Consider the following 23,029-nt stretch of genomic DNA (forward strand, 5'->3'; position numbering starts at 1 on the left):
GGCTATAATGTGCTACCAGAAAGTCATAATAAGATCAGAACAAATTTAAGGAATAAGAGAAAACGGGAAGAAGTAGAGCTGATGCAACTCAGAATTAAGGTGATGATATGATGTTGTTTTTATTGCTTGATTGACAACATCGGACTGATAAAGTATATCACTCCGATGATAAGAGGAGACTGACGTAACACTGAATAATAATGTTGAAATTGGGGTCACTAAGTCTAAGGGGATAACTTGACTCTAATCTTAATTTCTAAGGGTCGCTGCCACCAGACCCCCTCTGGACAGCATGTAGCTCGTTAGGTAGCGGGCAGAGTGGACTAGGCATTGGGTTAGGTTTTCCATTGACCAGATCGCTCTGTTGGCATTGGTAAGTACTGGGCTGAAAGCTCAGAATATATCGGACCTGCTCGGTCAGACCTTAGAAGTACTCAGTGCCGGATTAACATGAGGCACTTGAGGCACGGTCTCAGGCCCCCCGACTCTAAGGGGCCCCCCAAGTCCAAACATTCTCGAAGTTGAAGCATATAAAACATGAACTTCGTTCAACGATGTTGTAGTGAATTTCTCCCCTACAAACGCTGTTTGTCGCTGAGTAGCCGACCCCACCAATTCCCCAGGGTATGCCTCGTAGTCTAGGTCAACCAGCGCCGCCATACATCACGGAGCGGGGGTCAACTACTAAGCCACGCCTAACCCCGCTATTTAAGACCTGACCTCGTGACCTGTCTCTTTCTACCCACACCAACCATCCAGTAACACCTCCTCCTCAGCCGCTGCCTGGCGGCCCTCGCTCCTCCTCCGCCTGCCTGGCGGTCCTCGCTCCCGCCGGAGAGCATGGCGACCCACAAGCTGGTCCTCCTCTGAGCATCCTCACCAATCAGCTCTCTCTACATCACGCTTATACCCATGCTGGCTTCCCAGCACCAAGCTGCATTGTACATCCAATACAACATGTATATAGAGAGCACATTGTTAGTTTCCTTTCTCCATTCCATCCTGAGTGTGAACACAAACATCCCATTAAAAACCCCACAATGTCCTAGCAACGTCTCAATTTTCTGTTTCTTATGAACATTGAATGTGTTATTTTACAGAAGCTTAATATTGATGAAATCATTGATAAAATTTGGTATATTTTGTTTTCTTGATATATATATATATATATATATATATATATATATATATATATATATATATATATATATATATATATATATATATATATATATATATATATATATATATATATATATATACCTTGAGGGGTAGAGGGCCCCAAGTTGATCTGTGCCTCAGGCCCCTATTAAGCTTAATCCGGCCCTGGAAGGACTAACCAAAGACTATCTTATTATAGTTTTTGGTACTAACTAGCTGACTTGTCAACAGTACGTCAAGAGACGTGTCCAAGCGGCAAACGAACCGATCAGTGGCGAAGAAGATAAAAGTATAAGTAACATGCAAAAATAAAATTTTAACTGACGCCTTTTTTAATGGCAATCAATAAGCATTTACTGCGGTTATTGCTAGTTCTTGAAAGCAGTTATCATTAAGCAACAAGTAGTACAACGTTGTTTCGAAACACCGCTTCTTGTCCGATCAGCGAAGTTAAGCAATGCCGGGAGATGTATACCTAAGAATACCAGATGCTGCTGGCAAAAGGAATCTACTGGAATCAATTAGGCTCCCATGGCTTTATCAGCTGTCCTTGGTTAAAGTGACTGAATTATTATTATTATTATTATCATTATTGTACAGGTCTGTATATGACGTGACAGCCTACACCAACAGTAACTTCTTGGGTTAAATGAGATATTCGGGAAGAGACAGTTCTAGGAAACAGCTGACTCCGGTCATTATAAACTCGAAATTTTTAGGGCGAATGTAAGTGTACTCTGGTAATATTCACTCATCAGCGGCCATGTGATCTACTGAGTACTTGGAAAAATGGCACAGGAAAAATGGCACTGGAAAAATGGCACAGGAAAAATGGCAAAATTTTCATACAAGGAAAACATGGCATATCAAATTTCACTTCGAGCTCACGAACCACAAACGAGCTAATGAGCTTGTATTGGAAATTCCCCCTACAACTACAACTGCCATTTGTCGCTGACTAGCCAACCCCTTTTTGAATTCCCCAGCCAACGCCTCGTGGTCTAAGGTCAGCTACTAGCGCCGCCTAACATAGCGGAGGTCAACTATCAAGCCACGCCTACCTCCGCTATATAAGACCTCACCTCGCCATGACCTGCCCCTTCTTCTACCTACAGCCACGCAACACGCAACACCTCCTCTGAGCAAGCTCCTCACCAACCAGCTCTCTCTACTCCACGCTGCCAACCACACAGCAACTTCCCAGCACCAAGCTGCCCTGTACATCCAAGACAATATATATACAGAGAGCGCATTGCGAGTTTCCTTTCTCCAACCCATCCCGAGTGTGAACCAACATCACAAAACCCCACACTATGTCTTCTATGCAAGTATATATATTACAACTTCTATATCACTTTCTTTTCTATATTATTTGTCATATAACCTTTGATTTTCTTAGTTATACTGTAATATCTTTGATTTTCTGATTTACTTGCCAATTCTTTTCCGAATTATTTTCTACGTATTCTTTCAATGTTTTTGTCTTTATTTATGTATTTCAATATTCTTTATCTTTTTTTCTATATCTCATATATTTCTTTCAGTATATATCAGTGCTTAGTTATATTGTATTCAATGGATTAACCTGGAAAAAACATATTCTTTAACATCTCTTGGTATAAGTTTACTTATACGGTAGACTGCCACCACCCAGGCTTTCATTAGAATACAGGGTATAACTGATATCATTAAAAATGTTAGGTAGCGTGACATCAAGCTTAGGCACATGGGCTACAGTGTTTATTTTCTTAGGAGCAATTGTTAGAAGGAAAGGAGCGGTGATACTCAAACCCTGACTGTCACAGAACAAGCTAAGACATCCACCGAGACATCCAAGTGCTCATATGAGACATCCATGGAGTACCAGATTCCAGATACTGTGGATGTTGATGCTCTGGAGTCTTCTCTCTCCTATGATGGGATCCTGACAGTAAAGGCACCACAGATTCCACCAGAAGGACCCCAGCCAATTGAAATTAAGAGAGAATAAAATGTATCACATGGAGTTCCTGCAGGTCTGGGATTAGGGTGTAATCACACACACACACCATAAAGCCAAAAGTTTTATTAGTTTTCATGATACATCAGATTGTTTCATGGGACTGATTAAAGGAAACAAAGGAGAAAGCACAGTGTGGGGGCTAAACTTGTACAGGTATATGTGGTATAAAGCAGTACAGTATGTGGTGATACTGTATGTACTGTTGGGAACAAGATTTTTGAACAAGATTTTTATGTACTGTATGTTTAAAGTAAATTAGTTTGTCTACCGGTAAGCAATAAATACAAATAAGAATCAAATGATGAGAATTACTGAAGTAGACAATTTTGTACCAAAGAGGAAATGAGATGTTGAAAGAATTCTAAAGGGTCCAGGCTGTGAGGTGAGGACACAATTAAACTGAAATGTACAATATTTGATACAGTATTTCTGTCTTGTCCTTGGATCTGAAGAAAAAACAAACAAACATGGATAACAGACAATAAAAGAGATTAGGGCAAGTTCGGTAAATAAAGGCGCAATTTATTTTCTTACCATAACCTCAGCCATACAATGTGCCACCTTATAAGCAGTTACGTAAATATATTGAACAACTTGTGGTTTAAGGTTTGAGAGAGAATACCTCGGTACAGTACTCATTAGGATGGGTTAAGTAAGCTCAAACAGGCTTTTTATTTTCAATGCCTTAAACCCCTTTTTTATGACATTCTCATTTAGAAAGTTGTATTACAATAAACAGTTTAAAATTTACAAGTGTATTACTAAAATTAACCTTATTTATGAGTCTCGGCACAATGAAAAAATGGAAGATTATAATTACGTACTGTACTGTATAATTCTTCCATTGATGTTCCAGTACTGTACAGTATTTGCAAAATGGACCCACACAAAAAATCCTTATGATGATTTTGTAAATTAATATAGTGTAGTGCCATGTCTGCTTCAATACTGTTTTTTTTTTTTTTTTTAAGGCAAACATTGGTGCATTAATATTTGTAATAAATGTTAAAAATATTGTTAGTTATAATTTTTTCTTAGACTGACTTATTCAGAGTATTTTGTTCATTTCTATCTATTTGATAGAAAGTTAATTGGGATTATGTCAATACACACTTGTTCAAGGCAGTTTTATGATTAACAAGAATCATAAAAGTTGGGATTAAATGAAGAATTCAAATAGGTAAATTAATTATCAAGTGTGGGCAGTCCTTGTTATCACCTATGGGAATGCAAGTAATAAAACAAATACAGTACTGTAGAATGGAAGTCTCAGTACTCATGCATATGGCACCAAGCATGTGCAAATACTGTACTGAAAACTTAAATCCATATGTTATACTGTACTTGACTTCTTTTTATAAATACTATCATTTTAGGGCCAGGACACAACAATATTATGCACACACACACATATTACAGACTTACAAACTAAGACAATAATTTCCTTGGTTTTAATGTGAACCAACAATATTTAATCATGTTATCATCACATATAAAAATAGACTTCTTTGGCAAATTGTATGATAATTTTACACACATCAGGTAGCACTAACAGCAACCATTTCTAAATTTTGACTCGCAAAAGTACCCACTAAAATAGGGTTAAATAGGCAACAATTTTATAGTTAATGTCATGGCCTACATGCCAGGGCCAGGTACAGTAACATTATTCAAGGCTTCCATAATACTGGTTCAGACATGCATAACCTTGATCAAGGGCCATAATGCTGTACATTTATAAAAGCTTGTACAACTACAAGGGCCACATGTAACAGATTCAGCCCTAAATATCCTTTGGCAAGGGACAATTGATATCAAGCCCTGTATAGCACTGATCAAGGCCTGGATAACACTGATTAAATCATGTTTAACACTGATCAAGGCCTGGATACAGTAACAATAATCAAGGTCAATGCCTGTATAACACTGATCAAGACCTGTATAACGTTGATCAAGTCATGTATAACACTGATCAATGCCTGTATAACACTGATCAATGCCTGTATAACACTGATCAATGCCTGTATAACACTGATCAAGTCCTGTATAACACTGATCAAGACCTGTATAACGTTGATCAAGTCATGTATAACACTGATCAATGCCTGTATAACACTGATCAATGCCTGTATAACACTGATCAATGCCTGTATAACACTGATCAAGTCATGTATAACACTGATCAAGACCTGTATAATGCTGATCAAGTCATGTATAACACTGATCAATGCCTGTATAACACTGATCAATGCCTGTATAACACTGATCAAGTCATTTATAACACTGATCAAGGCCTGTATAATGCTGATCAAGTCATGTATAACACTGATCAATGCCTGTATAACACTGATCAAGTCATGTATAACACTGATCAAGGCCTGTATAATGCTGATCAAGTCATGTATAACACTGATCAATGCCTATATAACACTGATCAAGTCATGTATAACAACTTACAAACATACAGACATCAAAACATACAAAATATGGGTCATAAATGGCCATATATTCATTGCAATACTCAAACTTTTCCTTCATATAGTACTAAACCCATCAACCATTTTTCTTCCATCCTCACCCAAACAGTGATGTTGCCAACTACATTGGGCTGTCATTCTCAATAAAATGTTAAATAATGCCTCCAATACTTAAAGAGTGACATGAAAAGCATAACAATCTCATTAAATCATCACCATAAACCAATGCTGTACCCCTTATCATGAAGGTTAGCCAACGATGGTGCTCACAAATGAACAAATTCAACAATACAATGAATGTGCCAACAGTAAAACGACTGAGACAAACATTCACTCCCAAAATTCTATCACACAAGTATCTAAACTATATAAAATCCTCATCACCTAAGCTTTTTTTAATATATAAACAGACATGGCCAGGACTTTGACCAATATAAATTGACTCCCCCCACGTCATGCAGACAAGAGAAGCACAAGTGCAGACTGTCTTGATTCATTAGCTTGGATATTTCATTTGGATACCAACAATAAATATTGGACATTGACTTAATTGCTAAAACTTTTTTTTAAGTGGCACAAAAAATTGCATGCAGCATTTCGAATTCTATACACAATAAAATACAGTATCCACAATTACACAATAAAAAAAACATTGGATTATAGTACTTGTAGAAAATATTTTATTATTTCAAAAGTGAATGATATTACCTGTACTACCAATATGATACGATTAAAAACCATATTTTTTACCAAGTGATACATGAAAAATTCTCAATGTCTTACTATACTCATCACATATTAAAAAGTTCCTAAGATGTGGTGTGTTTGGAAGATCACACTTGTGGGCAAATACAGATACCCTGTATAGCCACAGTGCAGCAACAAGTGGTTCACAGGTTAAAGCTCATCAATTTGTCATGCAGTACAAATATAAGGAAGCACTTCTTCACACAGAAGGTGATAGACCAATGGAACTGTTTATCTGCTAAAGCCTTAAAAGTAAGAGCAGTACTAGGCCTGGACAAGAGTACCAAGAACAATTGGGGGATCTTCCAACACTGGATATCCACCTCCTTCCCACCAAGGCCACCTCTAGGTGTAGTGGCTGCTAGGTAAAAGATCTCTATCATTTAACTGCCCGTGTATCAACACTTTTTGTTACTGTTCCACAAATCTTTAACTCTAACACATTAGATTCACTATCAATTTCTAATTGCCTCATAATGATAATATCCTCATAATGATGCTTAAGTATTACACAGTACTAGTCACACAATTGACAATGGTTCCCCCACGACCGCCCTCTCCAATAACATTGTAGGGAAACTATAGGACTTGAATACAGTATGGCATCTCTTACTCCTATCTTATCATCTATGCTGCTGGTTGGCTTGCTAACCATTTCACCTGTCAGTCATTTCTCCGTCATGTACTGTTGGCAAGTACAGTATAGTACAGTACTGTACTGGGCATTCAGTTGCTGATGGGAAGCTCTTTCTATACTCATTCAAAGCAATGATGACTGGTAACTGATGCCTGAGCAGTAGACACTCCAAATGCATTTCAGAAAAGTTCAATATCTGACCCTGTATGATCAATACTATGTAGTACAGTATTTAAAAAAAAAATCACCTGTCCACATGACGTGGGCTAATAACTTGGCTGAAACTCATCACCTACCTCTATGATATTTGGTAAGCAGTACAGTACTATTTCTTCACACAGCAACACCACAAACATAAATCATTATATACATATGTACAGTAGCTAAAACAACTATCTGTGCAGGTGGGGGTCAATATGGTCCAAAATTTTGCATATGACTAGTGACAGCCCTCATGTAAAAAAATTTATCGTCCAAGGTCTCGTATTGTTTCCCGCAAAGTATGCACAGATAGTTGTTTTGCTACTGTACATTTTATAAATCATCTTATTCATTAAGAAAATCATCATACATATGTATACAGTATACAATAGTACAGTATTAGTGCGGACAGTAAGTACGTCATTGGACATTTGTAAATCAAATACATCGTACTGTACACATAATCTACTGTACACATAATCTAAATCATCCACATTACAGTACAGTGATCCCTCGGTTAACGAACTCCTCGGTTAACGAAATTTCGGTTAACGAATTACCTTCCATAAGATTCTTCACTTCGGTTAACGAAAAAATTTTGGTTAATGAATTCCTCACGAATTTTTCCCAACATGTTTTCGCCTGCTCACCAGCTGTAGTATTAGTCCGCCAATACAGTAATCGGTTTTAGGGCTTAAATTCGTTGCCATTTGAGTAAATATCAAGAAGGTTGTACTATTCAATAATTTTCCAAGTCTTATATTAAAGTTTTTAGTCATTTTAACAATTATTTAACATAATTCAAGTACATGGAACTAGTTTTTAGCGCGCCAAACAGCCACTCAACACACCCAAAATGGCGTCAGTGTGTGTCCCTGCTCAGAGGAGGAAGCATCTTGCTTCAGACTCTCTTGAACATAAACTGTTTTTACAGTACAATTACATGTATTGGTCATTCTGAAGTTTATTTTACATATTGACAATATATAATGCAATGCAGTGTTGATTTAAAGAAAATAATCTTGAATTACACCAAGTGAACTAAAATTTTATGGGTGAAATGGCGGCATGGGGTGACTTCTCTTCTCCTCCACCCCCATTCTAATTCCCATCATCATCATCATCTTCATCAACCAGGAGCCTTCTACATGCACACCTCAAAGTAAGTGTATTTTACTGCATTTATTTGTAGTTTGTACGTAATTTTCGGTGAGCTGGAACCAATTACCCAAAATCCCATTGAAACAATGGTTTCGGTTAACGAACGACCTTCTGGAACGAATTGTGTTCGTTAACAGAGGGACCACTGTATATAAGTAGTCATCTTATACATTATTTGAATCACTGTACACTTTTTAATTATCATATGCATTACAGTAAATGAACCATCATATACGTTATATTAAACATCGTGCACTTAAATCATACATTATATAAAGCATTGTACACAATTCAAATAACTTTGCAAATTATTTAAATCATAGTAGTACATCATTCTAGGCATTGTGCAAATTATTAAACTCACTGTACTAATATACCCTGTATATTATTTAAACCATCGTAAACATTATTTTAATTATTAATAGATTTTTTCATCATAATACAGGCCTAAAACATTATACCATTTTTGAGTCATTGTACACATTAAATAAATAAAAGTAATGTACACAGCCTCATGCCATGTAAAGCACCATGAAAAAAATAAATAAAAAGCCAATTTCAGCAGCAGACAATGTGGGAAATTAAAACAAGACAGCAATAACAAGGTGAATTCCCTGTACATTTGTAAGGATTCCTCTAATTTAATGGATGAATTAATCAAAGATAAATTTATCCTTTTAAAAACAATCAACAGCATCCAGGTTTCCTTCATAAAGTAACACTTGATTCAGTGAAAGGCATATTATTTATCCCCAATGTGAATACTTCATATTGTATTGTCTGCAGCTCATATCTGTTTTGCTGGGATTGTTAGATGTTGAATCATGGAGAATTTCAGAAATAATTTATGTGTCTAGCAATAAGCTATCACCTTTCTGCTGATTTACAGCATATGATCATATAAATGGTCTCTCCTCACTTTACAATAGTTGAGCAGGAAATGAAACTTCATTCAAAACTGGGGTTCATTCTGGCGTAAGTGTTCACACCACCGCCTGATGCCGTGAGTTTTACAGTCACCAGACCAAAGCAGCCGAGAGAAGGATGAGCTGACTGTAGAGGCACACAAACTTCTATGAGTGACTGTACATTACTGTACCTTATTGGAGGGTTGTCAGGGCTCACCACAGGGGGTGAGGAGAGGTGTGCTGATTTGAATTGGAATTTTTTTGAAATTTGGATCTGACCATCTTTCAAATAAGTGAAGATTGCTTTTAAAGTGAAAAATTGGTGTAAGAATAAAATACCCTTTTGTAATATAAAAAAATTGATAAGATAAAATCCTGGTCACTTTCATTACAAGCATCCCCCGGGTTACAGAAGGGTTCTGTTCCGGAAAATCTTTCCGTAACGTGAAACCATTTTCCCATTTACTTCCATTATAAAAGTTGAGATGTGTTCCTAAGGAAATATTTGAGGCTCAAAAACATGACACAGGCACATATATGTATGAAATCAGATGGTTCTAACCACATACAATGAGTCATTCATGATGTAACTTGATAATAAATGAACAAAACACTCGAATTTTACTTATCAGAAACGATGTTGAGTGCTGCAGGAGGTGGTGAGGTGAGGTTGTGGGATCAGAGTTACTGGGAGTTACCTCTTTAAAACATCAAGTTTAATGTCCAATGCAATTCCTGTTTGGAATCTTTTATCACCACTGCTAGCACCACCACTTGAAGGCCTCTTTCCACTCATCTTGAATATGAATAATACCTGTAATACAGTCCAGAAAACTGAGGGAAAGCAAAACACTGGCTGGAGATTCAGCAGACTGAAACTGTTGTTGTTGTTGTTCTTGTGGGACTGTTGGTGCCTTTTTGCTACCGCAGATACATCCACCCCAAAAAAATTCTAAAATTTTTCTGAAATTTTGATTTACCATGTCCACATTTAAAAAAAAATATTTTTACATTTTTCAAAATTCCGTAAGGGCAATTTTTTTCCATAACTAGAAATTCTGTAACCCAAGAGATGCCCGTACTTATAATGGCAACTTAAATCTTGAATACTTCCTTACACAGAATGATACATTACATCTTGAACACTTTTATTACTTACACAGAAAGGTAACATACAGTATATGCTAAAACAGTTTCCTTAATTACAATACCTATATATGCATGACAGGGTAACTATGAAAGCAGTAAAAAAAAATCTTATTTACATAGGATGAAAATAAATATTTAAAGATCCATTTAACTGAAATAAGAATGATAACTGATAACCTACTGACATACAGTGCAGTATAATCTCGATTTACGCGGTCAATTGAACCCGTGGAGGTCCGCGTAAACCGAGAAACGCGTAAACGAAATAATGGAACATATGGGATTAAATGAAATAGAGACTGGGCTGACCCCCAAACTACACTTTTTCCAACACAATACGTACGTTGTAGTAAAAATAACATCTTAATTTTATGATGGTATGCACACAATTAATATTTAAGAGAAATACAGTCGCCGGTTAATGTCCGTTCATATAATGGACTCAACTCCCGCTCCCCCCTCTTCCCACGCTTGCTGGCTCCCTCCCTCCCCCCCACCTTCCTGAGAAATGTTTGGGGAAAAGGACTAGGCTTACAGGTTTAGTAATAAATAATACCTCAGACTAAAGTTAGGAGAATATAATTTACATTGCTGGATTCCTTGCAAGACAGCGAATAATTTGAATATAAACATCATATATTTTGCACAAAAGATAAAATTTTTGCTCTCTCTAATAAAATTCTTAAATTAGATCTAAAATTTTTATGTCTAATGCAAATTTTAGCTTGTTTATATTCAAATTAATCACTATCTTATAAGAATTCCAGCAATGTAAATTATATTCTGGCCGGGTAATTTCTATGAATTTTATTAAAACAAAAATTTCAAGTAAATAAACAAATTATACTTCACCAGACACAATACGTACGTTGTAGTAAAAATAACATCTTAATTTTATGATGGTATGCACACACAATTAATATTTAAGAGAAATATCACTAATATTAGGTTTTTTAACACCTACGTTAGTAGAAGAGATGGCTGGGTACACGGGGATGGGGGGGTTGGTTCTGAGGCAGAGGGCAGATTATTGGCCCTCACCTGTATCACCTGTATCACTATCCACCACAGAGGCTTGCAGGACCTCTTTGTCAAACCCCTCAAAGTCCATATCCTTACTATCACTGACTTGGGCTGGCTGTGGTGGGTGGCGGGTGAAGAACTCGGTAATGTTTTGTTGACTGGGCGACATTGTGCACACCCTGCCCGTGCCGCTTCCCGCGTAAATAAAAATTGTCGGTCTGGCAAGGTGCTGCGTAAATGACCACACGAGTAAACAAAATCCACGTAAATCGAGACTATACGGCATTAATATCTATCTCTAAATGAAGACTTATCTGTTGATGACATATTTATTTTTTCTGACTATACACAGAATGATAACGTGATAACTTTTGAACATTTTCTCATCATACATTGGATCATGTGAAGATTAAGCACCCCAGCTTATTTCTCCTCAATGCAACCTAACACTAAGCTAGCAAAACAAAGAAACCTAATCTAGCATAACAAAACCAATTCTAACATAATATAACTTGTAAGCCATTGGTTTACATGTCATTATCTATACGATCATTAGTAATCTTAATGATGTTGTTATGCATGCTTGGACATCATATTTCAGGCACCACTCTAGCTCATCTTGCTGTAACCAAGGAAACCTAACCACTTTACCAATCCCAACTAGTTCATATCCATGTTTCAGCACTTTAAACCACACCCTTGTTCGCCCAAGTCGTGGTGCGGAGTCAGTCTAGAGGGTCTTGCTGTCAACACATCTCAAGCCATAATCTGGACAGTGTCAATCCCCTCTAGCAATATAGGGGTTTCACTCAACATCCTCAAGTGGTGTAAACAAACTGTGAGTGTGTACTTCATGGTGAACTTACTGGAGCATGTCAGTCAATGCCGTCGGGAACTGCTCGACCGGCCCCTGCCAGTGGATTGCTCTGTTTAGTCCACATTAACTCTTCACCCAGTTATCTGCTTTGTGTGTGTATTCCTCCACTGACAGGCCCATACAACATAGGGTTATAAACCTACCCTATCATTATATATCCATACTTAACCTAGCATAACCAATCTAACATAACAATAAATCAGGTGAAATAAGGTGGGATGCCTAATCTTCACGTGATCTACAAACTATTTTAATATTTATTTCCTTGGATGATAATACAAAAGATGATAACTTATTATTCAGACACTTGTCACATTAGCACACACAAACCACAGTACTGTACATCTGAATTTAACCCTTTACTAAGAGCATTAGTACTGCCTTCTTCACTGCTTTTTCTTTCTCCAATCAACCATTATCTTTACCAGCCAATCTGATTCAACCAATACCATTTTCTCACACACACACACACACACACAAAGAAAGCTTCACTTTCATGTAATTATGAGTTAATGAATAACACAGATGATTTACGAATATTATATACAAAATGGAAATACTGCACAGCACATCAAACCACAATACTTCCAGGTGACTTTTGTAACTAAAGAGAATAGTCTCCCAAGGTAGCAGAAATTCAGTATATAATGTACTGAATATTGTTATGCCTCGGTGCCTGTCTTATAATGAAGAATGTGACATACTTATCAAATGTAAGAAATAGGTACAGAAATCACAGCCACTAATTCTTGATACATATTCAGGGCTAAAAGAGTTACTTCGAAAAAGTAATTCTGATAATTCAGGTTTCTATTTCAAACACTTGACAGGGGGGAAGACTTGGAGGTACTGTTTGACCGCTCATCTGCCTCAAGTTGATTTTGATGTACATTATTTTCCAAGTACGGTCCACTGGACTGCATATCAAGCCATTCTCTTGCTCAAATATACCCACAAATGAATTTGCATGATGTAATGTGCCACAACAACATATCCTAACCATTCCATGATTTGACTTAAAAGCTTGTGTTCCATTCTCTAAATTTGGACTAAATAGGAGTCCAAATTTGTTAAAGGTGTCTCTTAAGAGTGCAAAAGTGTTAGCACCACCCTGAGCATGTAACTCCTCACTTGTCTGGCCAATAAGGTAAATATCTGTGGTGCTGTTGTGGTAAAAGATTTCTTCTCGAAACATGTCACCAATAAGGTGGGCACACTCTGGCTGTAGGCGGTTCACCATAGTAAAATACCATTCACAAAAGTCTCGGGTAAACTCGTCACTTCTCACGACAGTCGCTCTTGACTGGGTGGGTGTCACGACACAAGTAGGCAGCACTTGTACGCCACTAACCTCATATTGTTTCACACAAATATTTGTAATACTTACGTCTCCGCCAACAAAATTTCCTAATGCACCTGTACTGTTTGATCTAACCTCTCTTCTACCCTTCCGACATTTACTTTCAGGCGATGAAGTTGCTCTACGCTTCACAGTCACATGTTCTGACACAACATCCTTGTTACTCTGTTTGGCCTTGGAGGGAAAATACATTAAGTAAGTAAGATGTACTGAAAATTTAAAAAAAAAATCTATAATATTGAAAAGTTGCAGTGAATATAACTCACTTTATATCATTCATTATACTGTATGTAAAAAATAAAATAAAAATAAAAAACCTAACCAAGAAGTACGAAAGTTAGTCTTCACAGTGTGATCCCACATGGACGATTGTTTATTTGGTAAAACTTTGTTCATCCCGCTTACATGATTATGTTCGGTTTGGTTGGGTTAGGTAAAAATCATCTATATGAGAAAAAATTGTCTACAGTATTGGAAAACATCTAAGAAGCATGAAATGATCTTCACACAGTTGCTGACATTCCTGTAGCTTTAGCCCCTCTAAAGCTACATATATACACGGTCACCAAAAAAATACACCTAGATTCCATTACAGTACATAAGCATTTAAAACCCGGGCATTCTTTTTTTAATACCCTGTATTCTCTAACTTTGTTCTGGCACTTTCCTTCCTGGCTGGTCTCCTCTCTCCTTCAACACTTCCTCTGATTTTGGTATGAAGGTGAATCCAACACTTCTTCGTTCAGGGAGATGTATTGTATTAGTGTTTCTAGTCTTACCCAAACCAAACAAGAGATCACACTACATACCATCCCACACCACTACTACCAAAACCACCAACACCAACACACTCCCACACCACTACCAACACCACCACACTCTCCTACACCACCACTCTCTCACACACCACTACCAACACCACCACTCTCTCCCACACCACTACCAACACCACCACTCTCTCCCACACTTCTACCAACACCACCACCACTCTCTCCCACAACACTACGAACACCACCACCACACTCAACTAAACTTCCTGTAACTCACCCATAAGTCCTGTATAGCTAACATCAGTTGGTTCTTGTTGGAAAAACCTGCAGATGACACCTTCTTGTCGTGCAGGTAAGTGAACAGGACTTGTGAGGTTATCCGTCGGTAGGAAAACAGCCGTCCAAGGTCAGGAGTGTGGAGGAGAATGATTTCAATGGCCTCTGTAATGTACATAAGTATTAGTGCAAGAGAGACATTACACTACACTACATTAATACTGTACTGTATTATGCTTGAAATACAACAACTAATTCAACTACCGAGACTAACAGTAGAATTTCGTTATAAAAGACAGAACTTAAAATTAATATATGTAATTTTTAGACACTAACAAAATAATTTATTACTGTCTGTCATGTGCTGTACTGTATGCTGAACACACTGTAACTCACAAGAAGCAGGAGGCGCTCTTTTAATAAAGTAAGAGAACACAATTCCAGATATTGTACTGTACTGTACAGTCCCTGTATCTGAATTTGGTGCCTTTTATATTGATAATGTGCTAAGCCAGTGGTCCCCAACCTTTTGAGGCTCTGGGCCACATTTATCATTGTAAATATTGTATAGTGGAGGGCACCAAAACTTTGGATCTACATTCAAGAAAAAAATCTCTTACATACTGTACAGTTACATGTCTAACTGTTACCAGTTACATACTTTTTACATTTAGTCTTGGACAGGAGGTGTGCATTTACCCCAGTGTGAAGGTTGGCTCTCTCTTTGGGCCCGGTCTGGGGTAAATACACACGTCCAGTGCACAACAGACTCGGGACAAATGCGCAGTTCCTCTCTCTCTCTCTTAAAACTATAAGGTTGCATCAAGTTAATACATATTTTCATTAATTTCACTCTTACCAAGAATCCCAAATAATATGGTTCTGCGGCGAACTACAGGCTGGGGACCACTGTGCTAAAGTGTCGATATTTTGAATATATCCTGTAATGTGTCAACACAGGATGTAAATAATTGACTGTTGTGTGCTACAACGGTTGTGAGGACGGTGGCTGAGAATCTTTTTGAAAATAAAAAAGAATGTTTGTTGAGGTTTGGTTACAGTAGGTGAGGTACAGTTTGGTTTGCTGAGATTAAGTTAGGTTTGGTTAAGTGATAATTAGGTTAGGTTAAGTTTGGTTAAGTGATAATTAGGTTAGGTTAAGTTTGGTTAAGTGATAATTAGGTTAGGTTAAGTTTGGTTAAGTGATAATTATGTTAGGTTTGGTTAACTGAGATAAGGTTTGGTTAAGTGAAGTTAGATTAGATTAGGTTTGGTTAACTGACATTAAGTATGGTTAAGCTTTGGTTTGCTGGGATTTAGTTAGGTTGGGTGAGGTGAGTTGAGATGATTAGGTGAGGTTAAATTAGGTTATGACTACATTAACAACTTTGAAGATAGTATAAATGTCAAAACTCACATCAGCTTACCTTTAGCATTGAGAGGTAAAATACGGTTGTTAGTGGCCGTCCTAGCCAGAGCCAGGAGGGCCTCGGCATCAAGCAACTGGAGCAATTCCTTGATCTGGACCACAAATGGGGATTTTGCGAGGCTCATGATAGCTTAAGACTGTACCTGAAACACACAGAGATGTTAAAAATAAAATATTATAATGTTACAGGGAGTGGATAGAATTTTATATTTATTCTCACATAACATTATCTTACAAGGATCAACATGACAATAGTTACTCATGTTAGTTATAAGGGAATACTTCATCATTCCTGAATCACAATACATAAGACTACAAATTGATGGATATGGGCCACTCTCTAGGTAAAGAACATCCTTTCTTCTCTACAAGACTCTAAACTAGCTCATTCAGGTGCACGAGCATGATAAAGTCTGATCATGTTTTATCACTGTAGTCTCCCAAAATAGGTTTTGATAATGATTCGGTAGAGTACATATGTAATCGGACATCACAAACAAAAATAAGGTTTTGTTGCATTTTTATGGTGATTTAATATAATATTTATCTTTTATTTTTGGTGCCAATCAATATTTATCAAGATATGAATCACTACCACTATTAAGGACAATGGATTTACAAAGTAGGCAGGGCTTTGAAGATGAGGGAAATTGTAGGATAAAAAAACAAAAGCAATTATAACTTTTGACAACCTGACCTAACACAAAATAAATCCTAAATTTACAAAAGCTTAACTTATTTAACCAAAAGAGAAGGATAAAGTGAAGCCACATGTAACAGTCTTGTGGTTGTTCTCAAGGTGACCAAAACAAGTGGAAAAGTGATAGATTCACAAAAAAGTGCAAAATTTTACATTCAGAAGGATTTGTTTTATTTATAAATTATTTTTGAGTAGAATCCCTGGTAACCATGCAACCAGCAGATTCAACTAACTGTCACCAAAATGAAATACCAATAAAAAATATAAAAAATCACCCAAAATCAGCTAGGCTCTTAACCCTCTTGCGCATGAGATAAGTTTTAAGTTTTCAAGTTCCAAGATCACATCTCTGAGGCCCCTAGGGCAGGCAAGGCAGTTCACGGTGAATATACTTTTTTACTTATCAATTTCCCTCAAAAAATTTTTTTTTCATTGGCATAAACCATATATCTTCGGTTTCATAATTGATTACTCTGCAACTTGAGCAAAAAACTAAAAAATAATACAAAAGGTATATACTGTAGCTATTTTTCATCACTTCTAATAAACATGACAAAAAATACACACCAATCTGTTCACAACCTCCAAGCTCAAAATTGTCTAAGCCAACTTTTTAAGTACAGGTACTATACACTGCAAGAAGAGGAGTTTTATGAGCTTTCCAACACAGTCATCAGATTTCTGATATAATCAATATTTTTGAGAAAATAGCAAAAAAAATTATTCTCAAATGGTAAAAAAAAAATTATATTATTCTTGTGCCTATGTTTTATATCGATATAAATTATATTGCATCTTGTAGCAAACACTATAACAAAGAGAATGGCACTGATAACATTCATGTAAATCCAGAAAATCATCCTCTTTCAGAGATTTTTTCGAGACATTGTCACTAAGTATAACGAGGTTGTATAGCCTGATACAGTAACGGCTTTTGAAAACCAAACACTTCCCTGTAAATATGAAAAAAATATTACATTACACAACCATCACTTCACTTCTCTAACACTAAAAAGAAATTATTTCAGAGAGTAGGGTAAGCACTGTAATCCAGGAGTTGAGGCAGCCCGCCGAGATAATACTGCGCATTTATCATTCTGGTCTTCCCTTCCTATGCGCCTCGAGAGTTGCCAATTAGTTTAATTGATAGAACTTACTTGCTAATATGATGAATCAAAATTTTACGCAATTCCGTTGAAAACTTAATTTTTGGCGATTTTTTTTAACTTTGGTGACTCTATTTGCATCACCGTGAAGTTGGTCTTATCATGAATATGATCATGCGTGAAAGGTTTAAGTTTGAGTACTGTGCACAATGGGAATGAGCTGCCATATTTAATGCTATGATAAACAATAAAATGGATACACAGTACATGTATACAGTACTGTATCATAAAATACAATAACACATATTTTATGTAAAAAAAAATAGCTCCTTCCACATTCAAACCACCCTCTGGACACCACAACACAGTTCACCCAGGCAGTCACCCGGATAACTCACAGACGTGTGGCTGTCACACTGGCTGTGTGTATGCCGTGATTTCACTTGAGGAAGGACCGCGGCCACGCAACTACAGCCCAGTAGCCCACTGCCTCCACACACGTTCACTTGCCACACATACAATACACACCCATGCTCTTAATTTGTCTTATTTTACAGTTTTATATTATATTTTCTTTATCTCTAAGCCATATCATTCATATAGAATGGAATAAGTGTTAAAGAAGTCCATTTTTTCTGAGACACAAATTTGTAAGGTCAACCTGTAGCACTGTGCATCGTAGGATTAAATGGGGGGTCCTAAGTGTGAGGTTCAACTAACCGGAAAATCTCTTTATCCGGTACCTCTCAATCCTTATAGGTACCGGATCATTATACTGTATATACATATACATAGGTATATCTTTCTACTTTGTTTTGCTGTTATTGTACCTGTTTTGTTTCATTGCGTTGATGTCTATTTATCTGCTTATGTTAATATTTGTTCCATTTGTTTTTGTTGCAGGATGCTTGAATTCTTGTAGAATAAAGCCCAAGTTGAATTTTGTTTCTTTTATGAGCCTACTACAATAAACAATTGCCTACTACACAGATAACTGGGATTCTACTGCATAATGAATTCTCCAGTTATTCTTCTTTTATTTTCTGACCTGTGCTTACCTTCATGGCAACATCAAAGGTGCTAAATTTAGCATGAAAATGCTGAATGTGGTCATCCTGAGCATTGTCATGAAAAGATAAAATTAATATGCCTGGTTTTGAACAAAAACACACACCAAAAAATAACAAAAGGAGAATCACTTAATTCTCCTCCATCGGCTGAAAAAGGTAAGCTTTCTTATAATTTGGACGTATTTTACGGTAATATAAGATAGGTTATCAAAGGTCTTACTGGCGCTTTTTTATTTTGTTTTTTACCCCACAATTTCCCTCGTCTTCACAGCCCTGCCCACTTTGTGCATCCATTATCGTTGCTAGTGGGTTATATCTCCATAAATATTCATTGGCACCAAAAATAACGGACAAATATTCTTTTAAATCACCACAAAACATAAGAAAAACCTATTTTTGTTTCTCAAGTCCGATTATGTACTCCTCTGAATCTTTACCCAGGTTTTGTTGAAAGCACCAGAATACTTTAAATGGGAATCAAAAGATTAACTTTATGTGTTCAATAATATTTTTTCTCCATTGGATTCACACTCAATACATTAAAATAAGGCAAGGGTTATTTAACTGGTATCCAGCTGAATAACCACTGGTTATTTGACAAGAATCTATAATAAAACTGAGTAACTAATTCTGGCCACAGAAAATTCTACATTCGTACTTGTATTATTTTATTTATAATTTCAAATTACTGTATGGTAAAAAATCGATAAAATAGAAATAATACAGTAGCTACATGAAAAGTTAAGGATACAAGGAAGATAAAATCAGGTTAAAATCTAAATCAATTTGTTAAGAAAACCAACACCCAAATGTTTGTTATCGGGTACGGGTATAGACCTAAAAAAAAGTTGACCTAACTTAACCTAACCTTCATTATATATGTACATGAGACAAATGGGAAATCTCGGAGTATCAGAAGACGATTAAGGAAGATATAGATAAAGCATTCAACATTTAAATAAGTGTAATAACTAGTGTAATGCCCATAGCCATCCTGACCAAATCCCATTAAAATCATAGTAAAATCATACACAATCTCCGTAGGTCCCGGGCAAATAGTCGATGGTTATTTGACCAGGAATCCCGATCAAATAACCACTTCGCTAAAATAAACATCTGAGGAAAACCAATGACAAATAAAGTATTGATCCTCTTCATAACCTTTATACAATAGTACCCTTAATGTCTTCTTTCAGTATTGACACTTTAAAGCAGCGGTCCCCAACCTGTAGTCCGGTGCCAGCGGAACCATATTGTGGAGCCCACAAGGGTTTATTAGATTACTGTATTGCGAATTATTTGAGATTCTTGGTAAGAGTGAAATTAATGAAAATACATAATAACTTGATGCAACTTCATAATTTGAGAGATAGAGGGAGAGGAACAGTAAAATTATCATTTCGGTCATCCACCTAAATTTGAAAGTAGGTCAGAATCGTTCAAAACACATAAAAAAAAATCATTGGAAAAACATAATTTCAACCTAACCTAACCTGAACTTAAATTCTTAAAATTCTCTGGATGACCGAAATTATAATAATGCTAGAGGAACTGCGCATATGTCCCGAGTCTGTCGTGTACAGGTCGTGTGTATTTACACCAGACCGGGCCCAGAGAGAGAGCCAACCTTCACACTGGGGTAAATGCACACCTCCTGTCCAAGAGTAAATGTAAAAAGTATGTAACTGGTAATAGTTAGACATGTAACTTTACAATATATATGAGATTTTTTTTTACTGAATATAGATCCAAAGTTTTGATGCCCTGCACTATATATTTACAATGATAAATATAACCCAAAACTTACAAAAGGTTGGGAACCACTGCTCTAAAGTATTCAACACCATGCTAGTTCCCTAAATATTTCCAAGACTGAAGCATTTTATGAAGTCACACAAAATACAGTCAACCAGGAGGAGTGCCAAATTCGTCACAAAGCTCACTGCTGATGAATCCTGTCTGACAACTGTGACCTGGTCTACAGGAGTCAGTAGGTGATGTCGCCTGCCTCACCTTTGGCTAGAGACCTTTAGTGGTTACCAAAGATATTGTACTGCCCGTCTGCCACACCCCTTAAGTTCCTGAATCCTTTACGGAAATAACCGAGTCACGTTAGTTTTTAGAAGTGATGAAACCTGAATATTCTGATGTTTTACGATAACCAAAGCTGTGACCTTAACTTGTTTCCGCAAAGGGCTCGGTAAAGGTGGTCATGAAGAATACCATAACAGGTTTCCCCTGGTAACGACGTTCTGGAGTGTGGCAGGAAACATTTTACACATTCTTAACTCATATTCCTCAACAGGGGACCAATGGCAATACTTGACAGCTCTAATAAAAGCTTGTAGAGTGATACAACTTACCCAAGACACACATATAAAGGTGGATTACTCCTTCACCAACAATTTACTCAACAGATTATATCTTATCAATCTTGGGGAGGAAATATAACGTAGCCTTCGGAACTTAGCCACTGTTATAATTATGCCACGAACATGAACACTAAACCACAACTTTTGTTTGCATATAATTTAAATTTTATTTAATTTAACAATCCAAATTAACTTTGATTAGATTTATTTAAAGTGGGTTAGGTTGACTTAGCTTATGTCATCTGAAAAATGAATGATGTCAGCATTTCTTTGTGGCAATATTTTAACATTAATTATTTTGCTGTTGCAGGGATATTTGTAAGGGATTAGAAATATAAATATTTATTATGTTTCTTTTAAGAAGTTTCTCTTTCTGTGGCTTGTAGATTTATATATCAATGCATTTATTTATAATAAACGCTGGATACATTTATATCATATATATTTATTTATTTTTTAACCATCTTTATATGTGGTCTATGAGCTTATTTAGAAATATCACGAAATTCATGAACCTTAACATATAAAAGAATATTATTTTACGGTACCTTCTTTTTATCTGCGAGTTATAAATAAATAATGTTATACAATGCAGTATATGGAAAGGGAGAGAGAGTGTGTGTGTGATACCAGTCAGTTACTCTTCCCATTCCAAAAGAGTGCTGTATCTTTATATCCAGAAAACGTAACACAATTCCTAACAAGTTATGCAACATTTGGTGAAGGTGAAAGCGTGACTGTGCACACATAAAGGCTTAAGGCGGCCTACCAGTACCTGTATTTGCTGAGCGCTGAGCTTCTTCCGCCCATTGACAATTTCTCACTATTACCCCTTTACAAAATTTAAGAATTCTATGGAAGGATCACCTGAACACTGGACACACTAGCAGATCTAAGCGGGTGATTAAACACCTTAATGATAACCTAACTTAATATAACCTAATTTAATACCCCCAGAAAATGTTATGGTGTTTGGTAATGATGTAATCCCTATTGACTAAGTACTTTTTACCCCAAAACAAATGTTGCTTAGAGACACACACACACACACACACACCTGTTTGTTCTAGGCATTGTCATTTATCCAGGTACAGTGACATACACCAAGTACAGTGCCACACATCCAAGTACAGTGCCATAAATCCAGGTATAATGCCATACACCAGGTACAGTGCCACGCATCCAGGTACAGTGCCACACACACACACAGGTCATGACACTTTCTGTAGAACTGAGTATATCCTTTATCTTAATAACCAACGACCTTGCCTGGTACACTTAAGCATACGAACAGGAATTAATTACTAGCATAGAGATAAGCTGCGAAACAAAGCAAAAACAAGTTGAACAACGTTATTTCCTAAACTTATTACTCATTAACTGTGACCAATAATTATCTCATTAGAGGACTAGTATTGCAGAGAGCGAAAACAAAGTGAAGACAGTTGATGACTTGTGACATTAATAACAAGTGACATTAACTATCTGTGCTACCAAACAAGGTGTTATTAATTAATCTATAAAAAGTTTCACTTGTTAAACTTTTACTTGATGAATGATTGACTACTGACTCCTTCAACTGCTGGGCGTCTCTCTCGGACGT

At 36.6% G+C, this 23,029-nt stretch overlaps 1 protein-coding gene across 2 annotated transcripts; it reads right to left on the reverse strand.

Moving 5' to 3' along the window:
• Positions 1 to 11,571: 11,571 nt before the first annotated feature.
• LOC121866382 (uncharacterized protein C3orf38 homolog) lies at positions 11,572 to 21,531 on the reverse strand. 2 transcript variants are annotated; one of them, XM_042366022.1, is made up of 4 exons: positions 21,418 to 21,531; positions 16,177 to 16,315; positions 14,751 to 14,914; positions 11,572 to 13,877 (listed from the first exon to the last, which is right to left on the reverse strand). In XM_042366022.1, the coding sequence occupies exons 2-4, from the start codon at positions 16,301 to 16,303 to the stop codon at positions 13,146 to 13,148; spliced, it is 1,023 nt and encodes a 340-aa protein (XP_042221956.1). In that variant the 5' UTR covers positions 16,304 to 16,315; positions 21,418 to 21,531; the 3' UTR covers positions 11,572 to 13,145. The 2 variants fall into 2 exon arrangements, with proteins under 2 accessions (XP_042221956.1, XP_042221955.1); XM_042366021.1 differs by having other exon boundaries at positions 16,177 to 16,321; positions 21,418 to 21,520.
• Positions 21,532 to 23,029: the final 1,498 nt, after the last annotated feature.

The sequence above is a fragment of the Homarus americanus genome, unplaced genomic scaffold (assembly GCF_018991925.1).
Source record: "Homarus americanus isolate GMGI-L3 unplaced genomic scaffold, GMGI_Hamer_2.0 scaffold16430, whole genome shotgun sequence".
Taxonomy (NCBI): Eukaryota; Metazoa; Arthropoda; class Malacostraca; order Decapoda; family Nephropidae; genus Homarus; species Homarus americanus.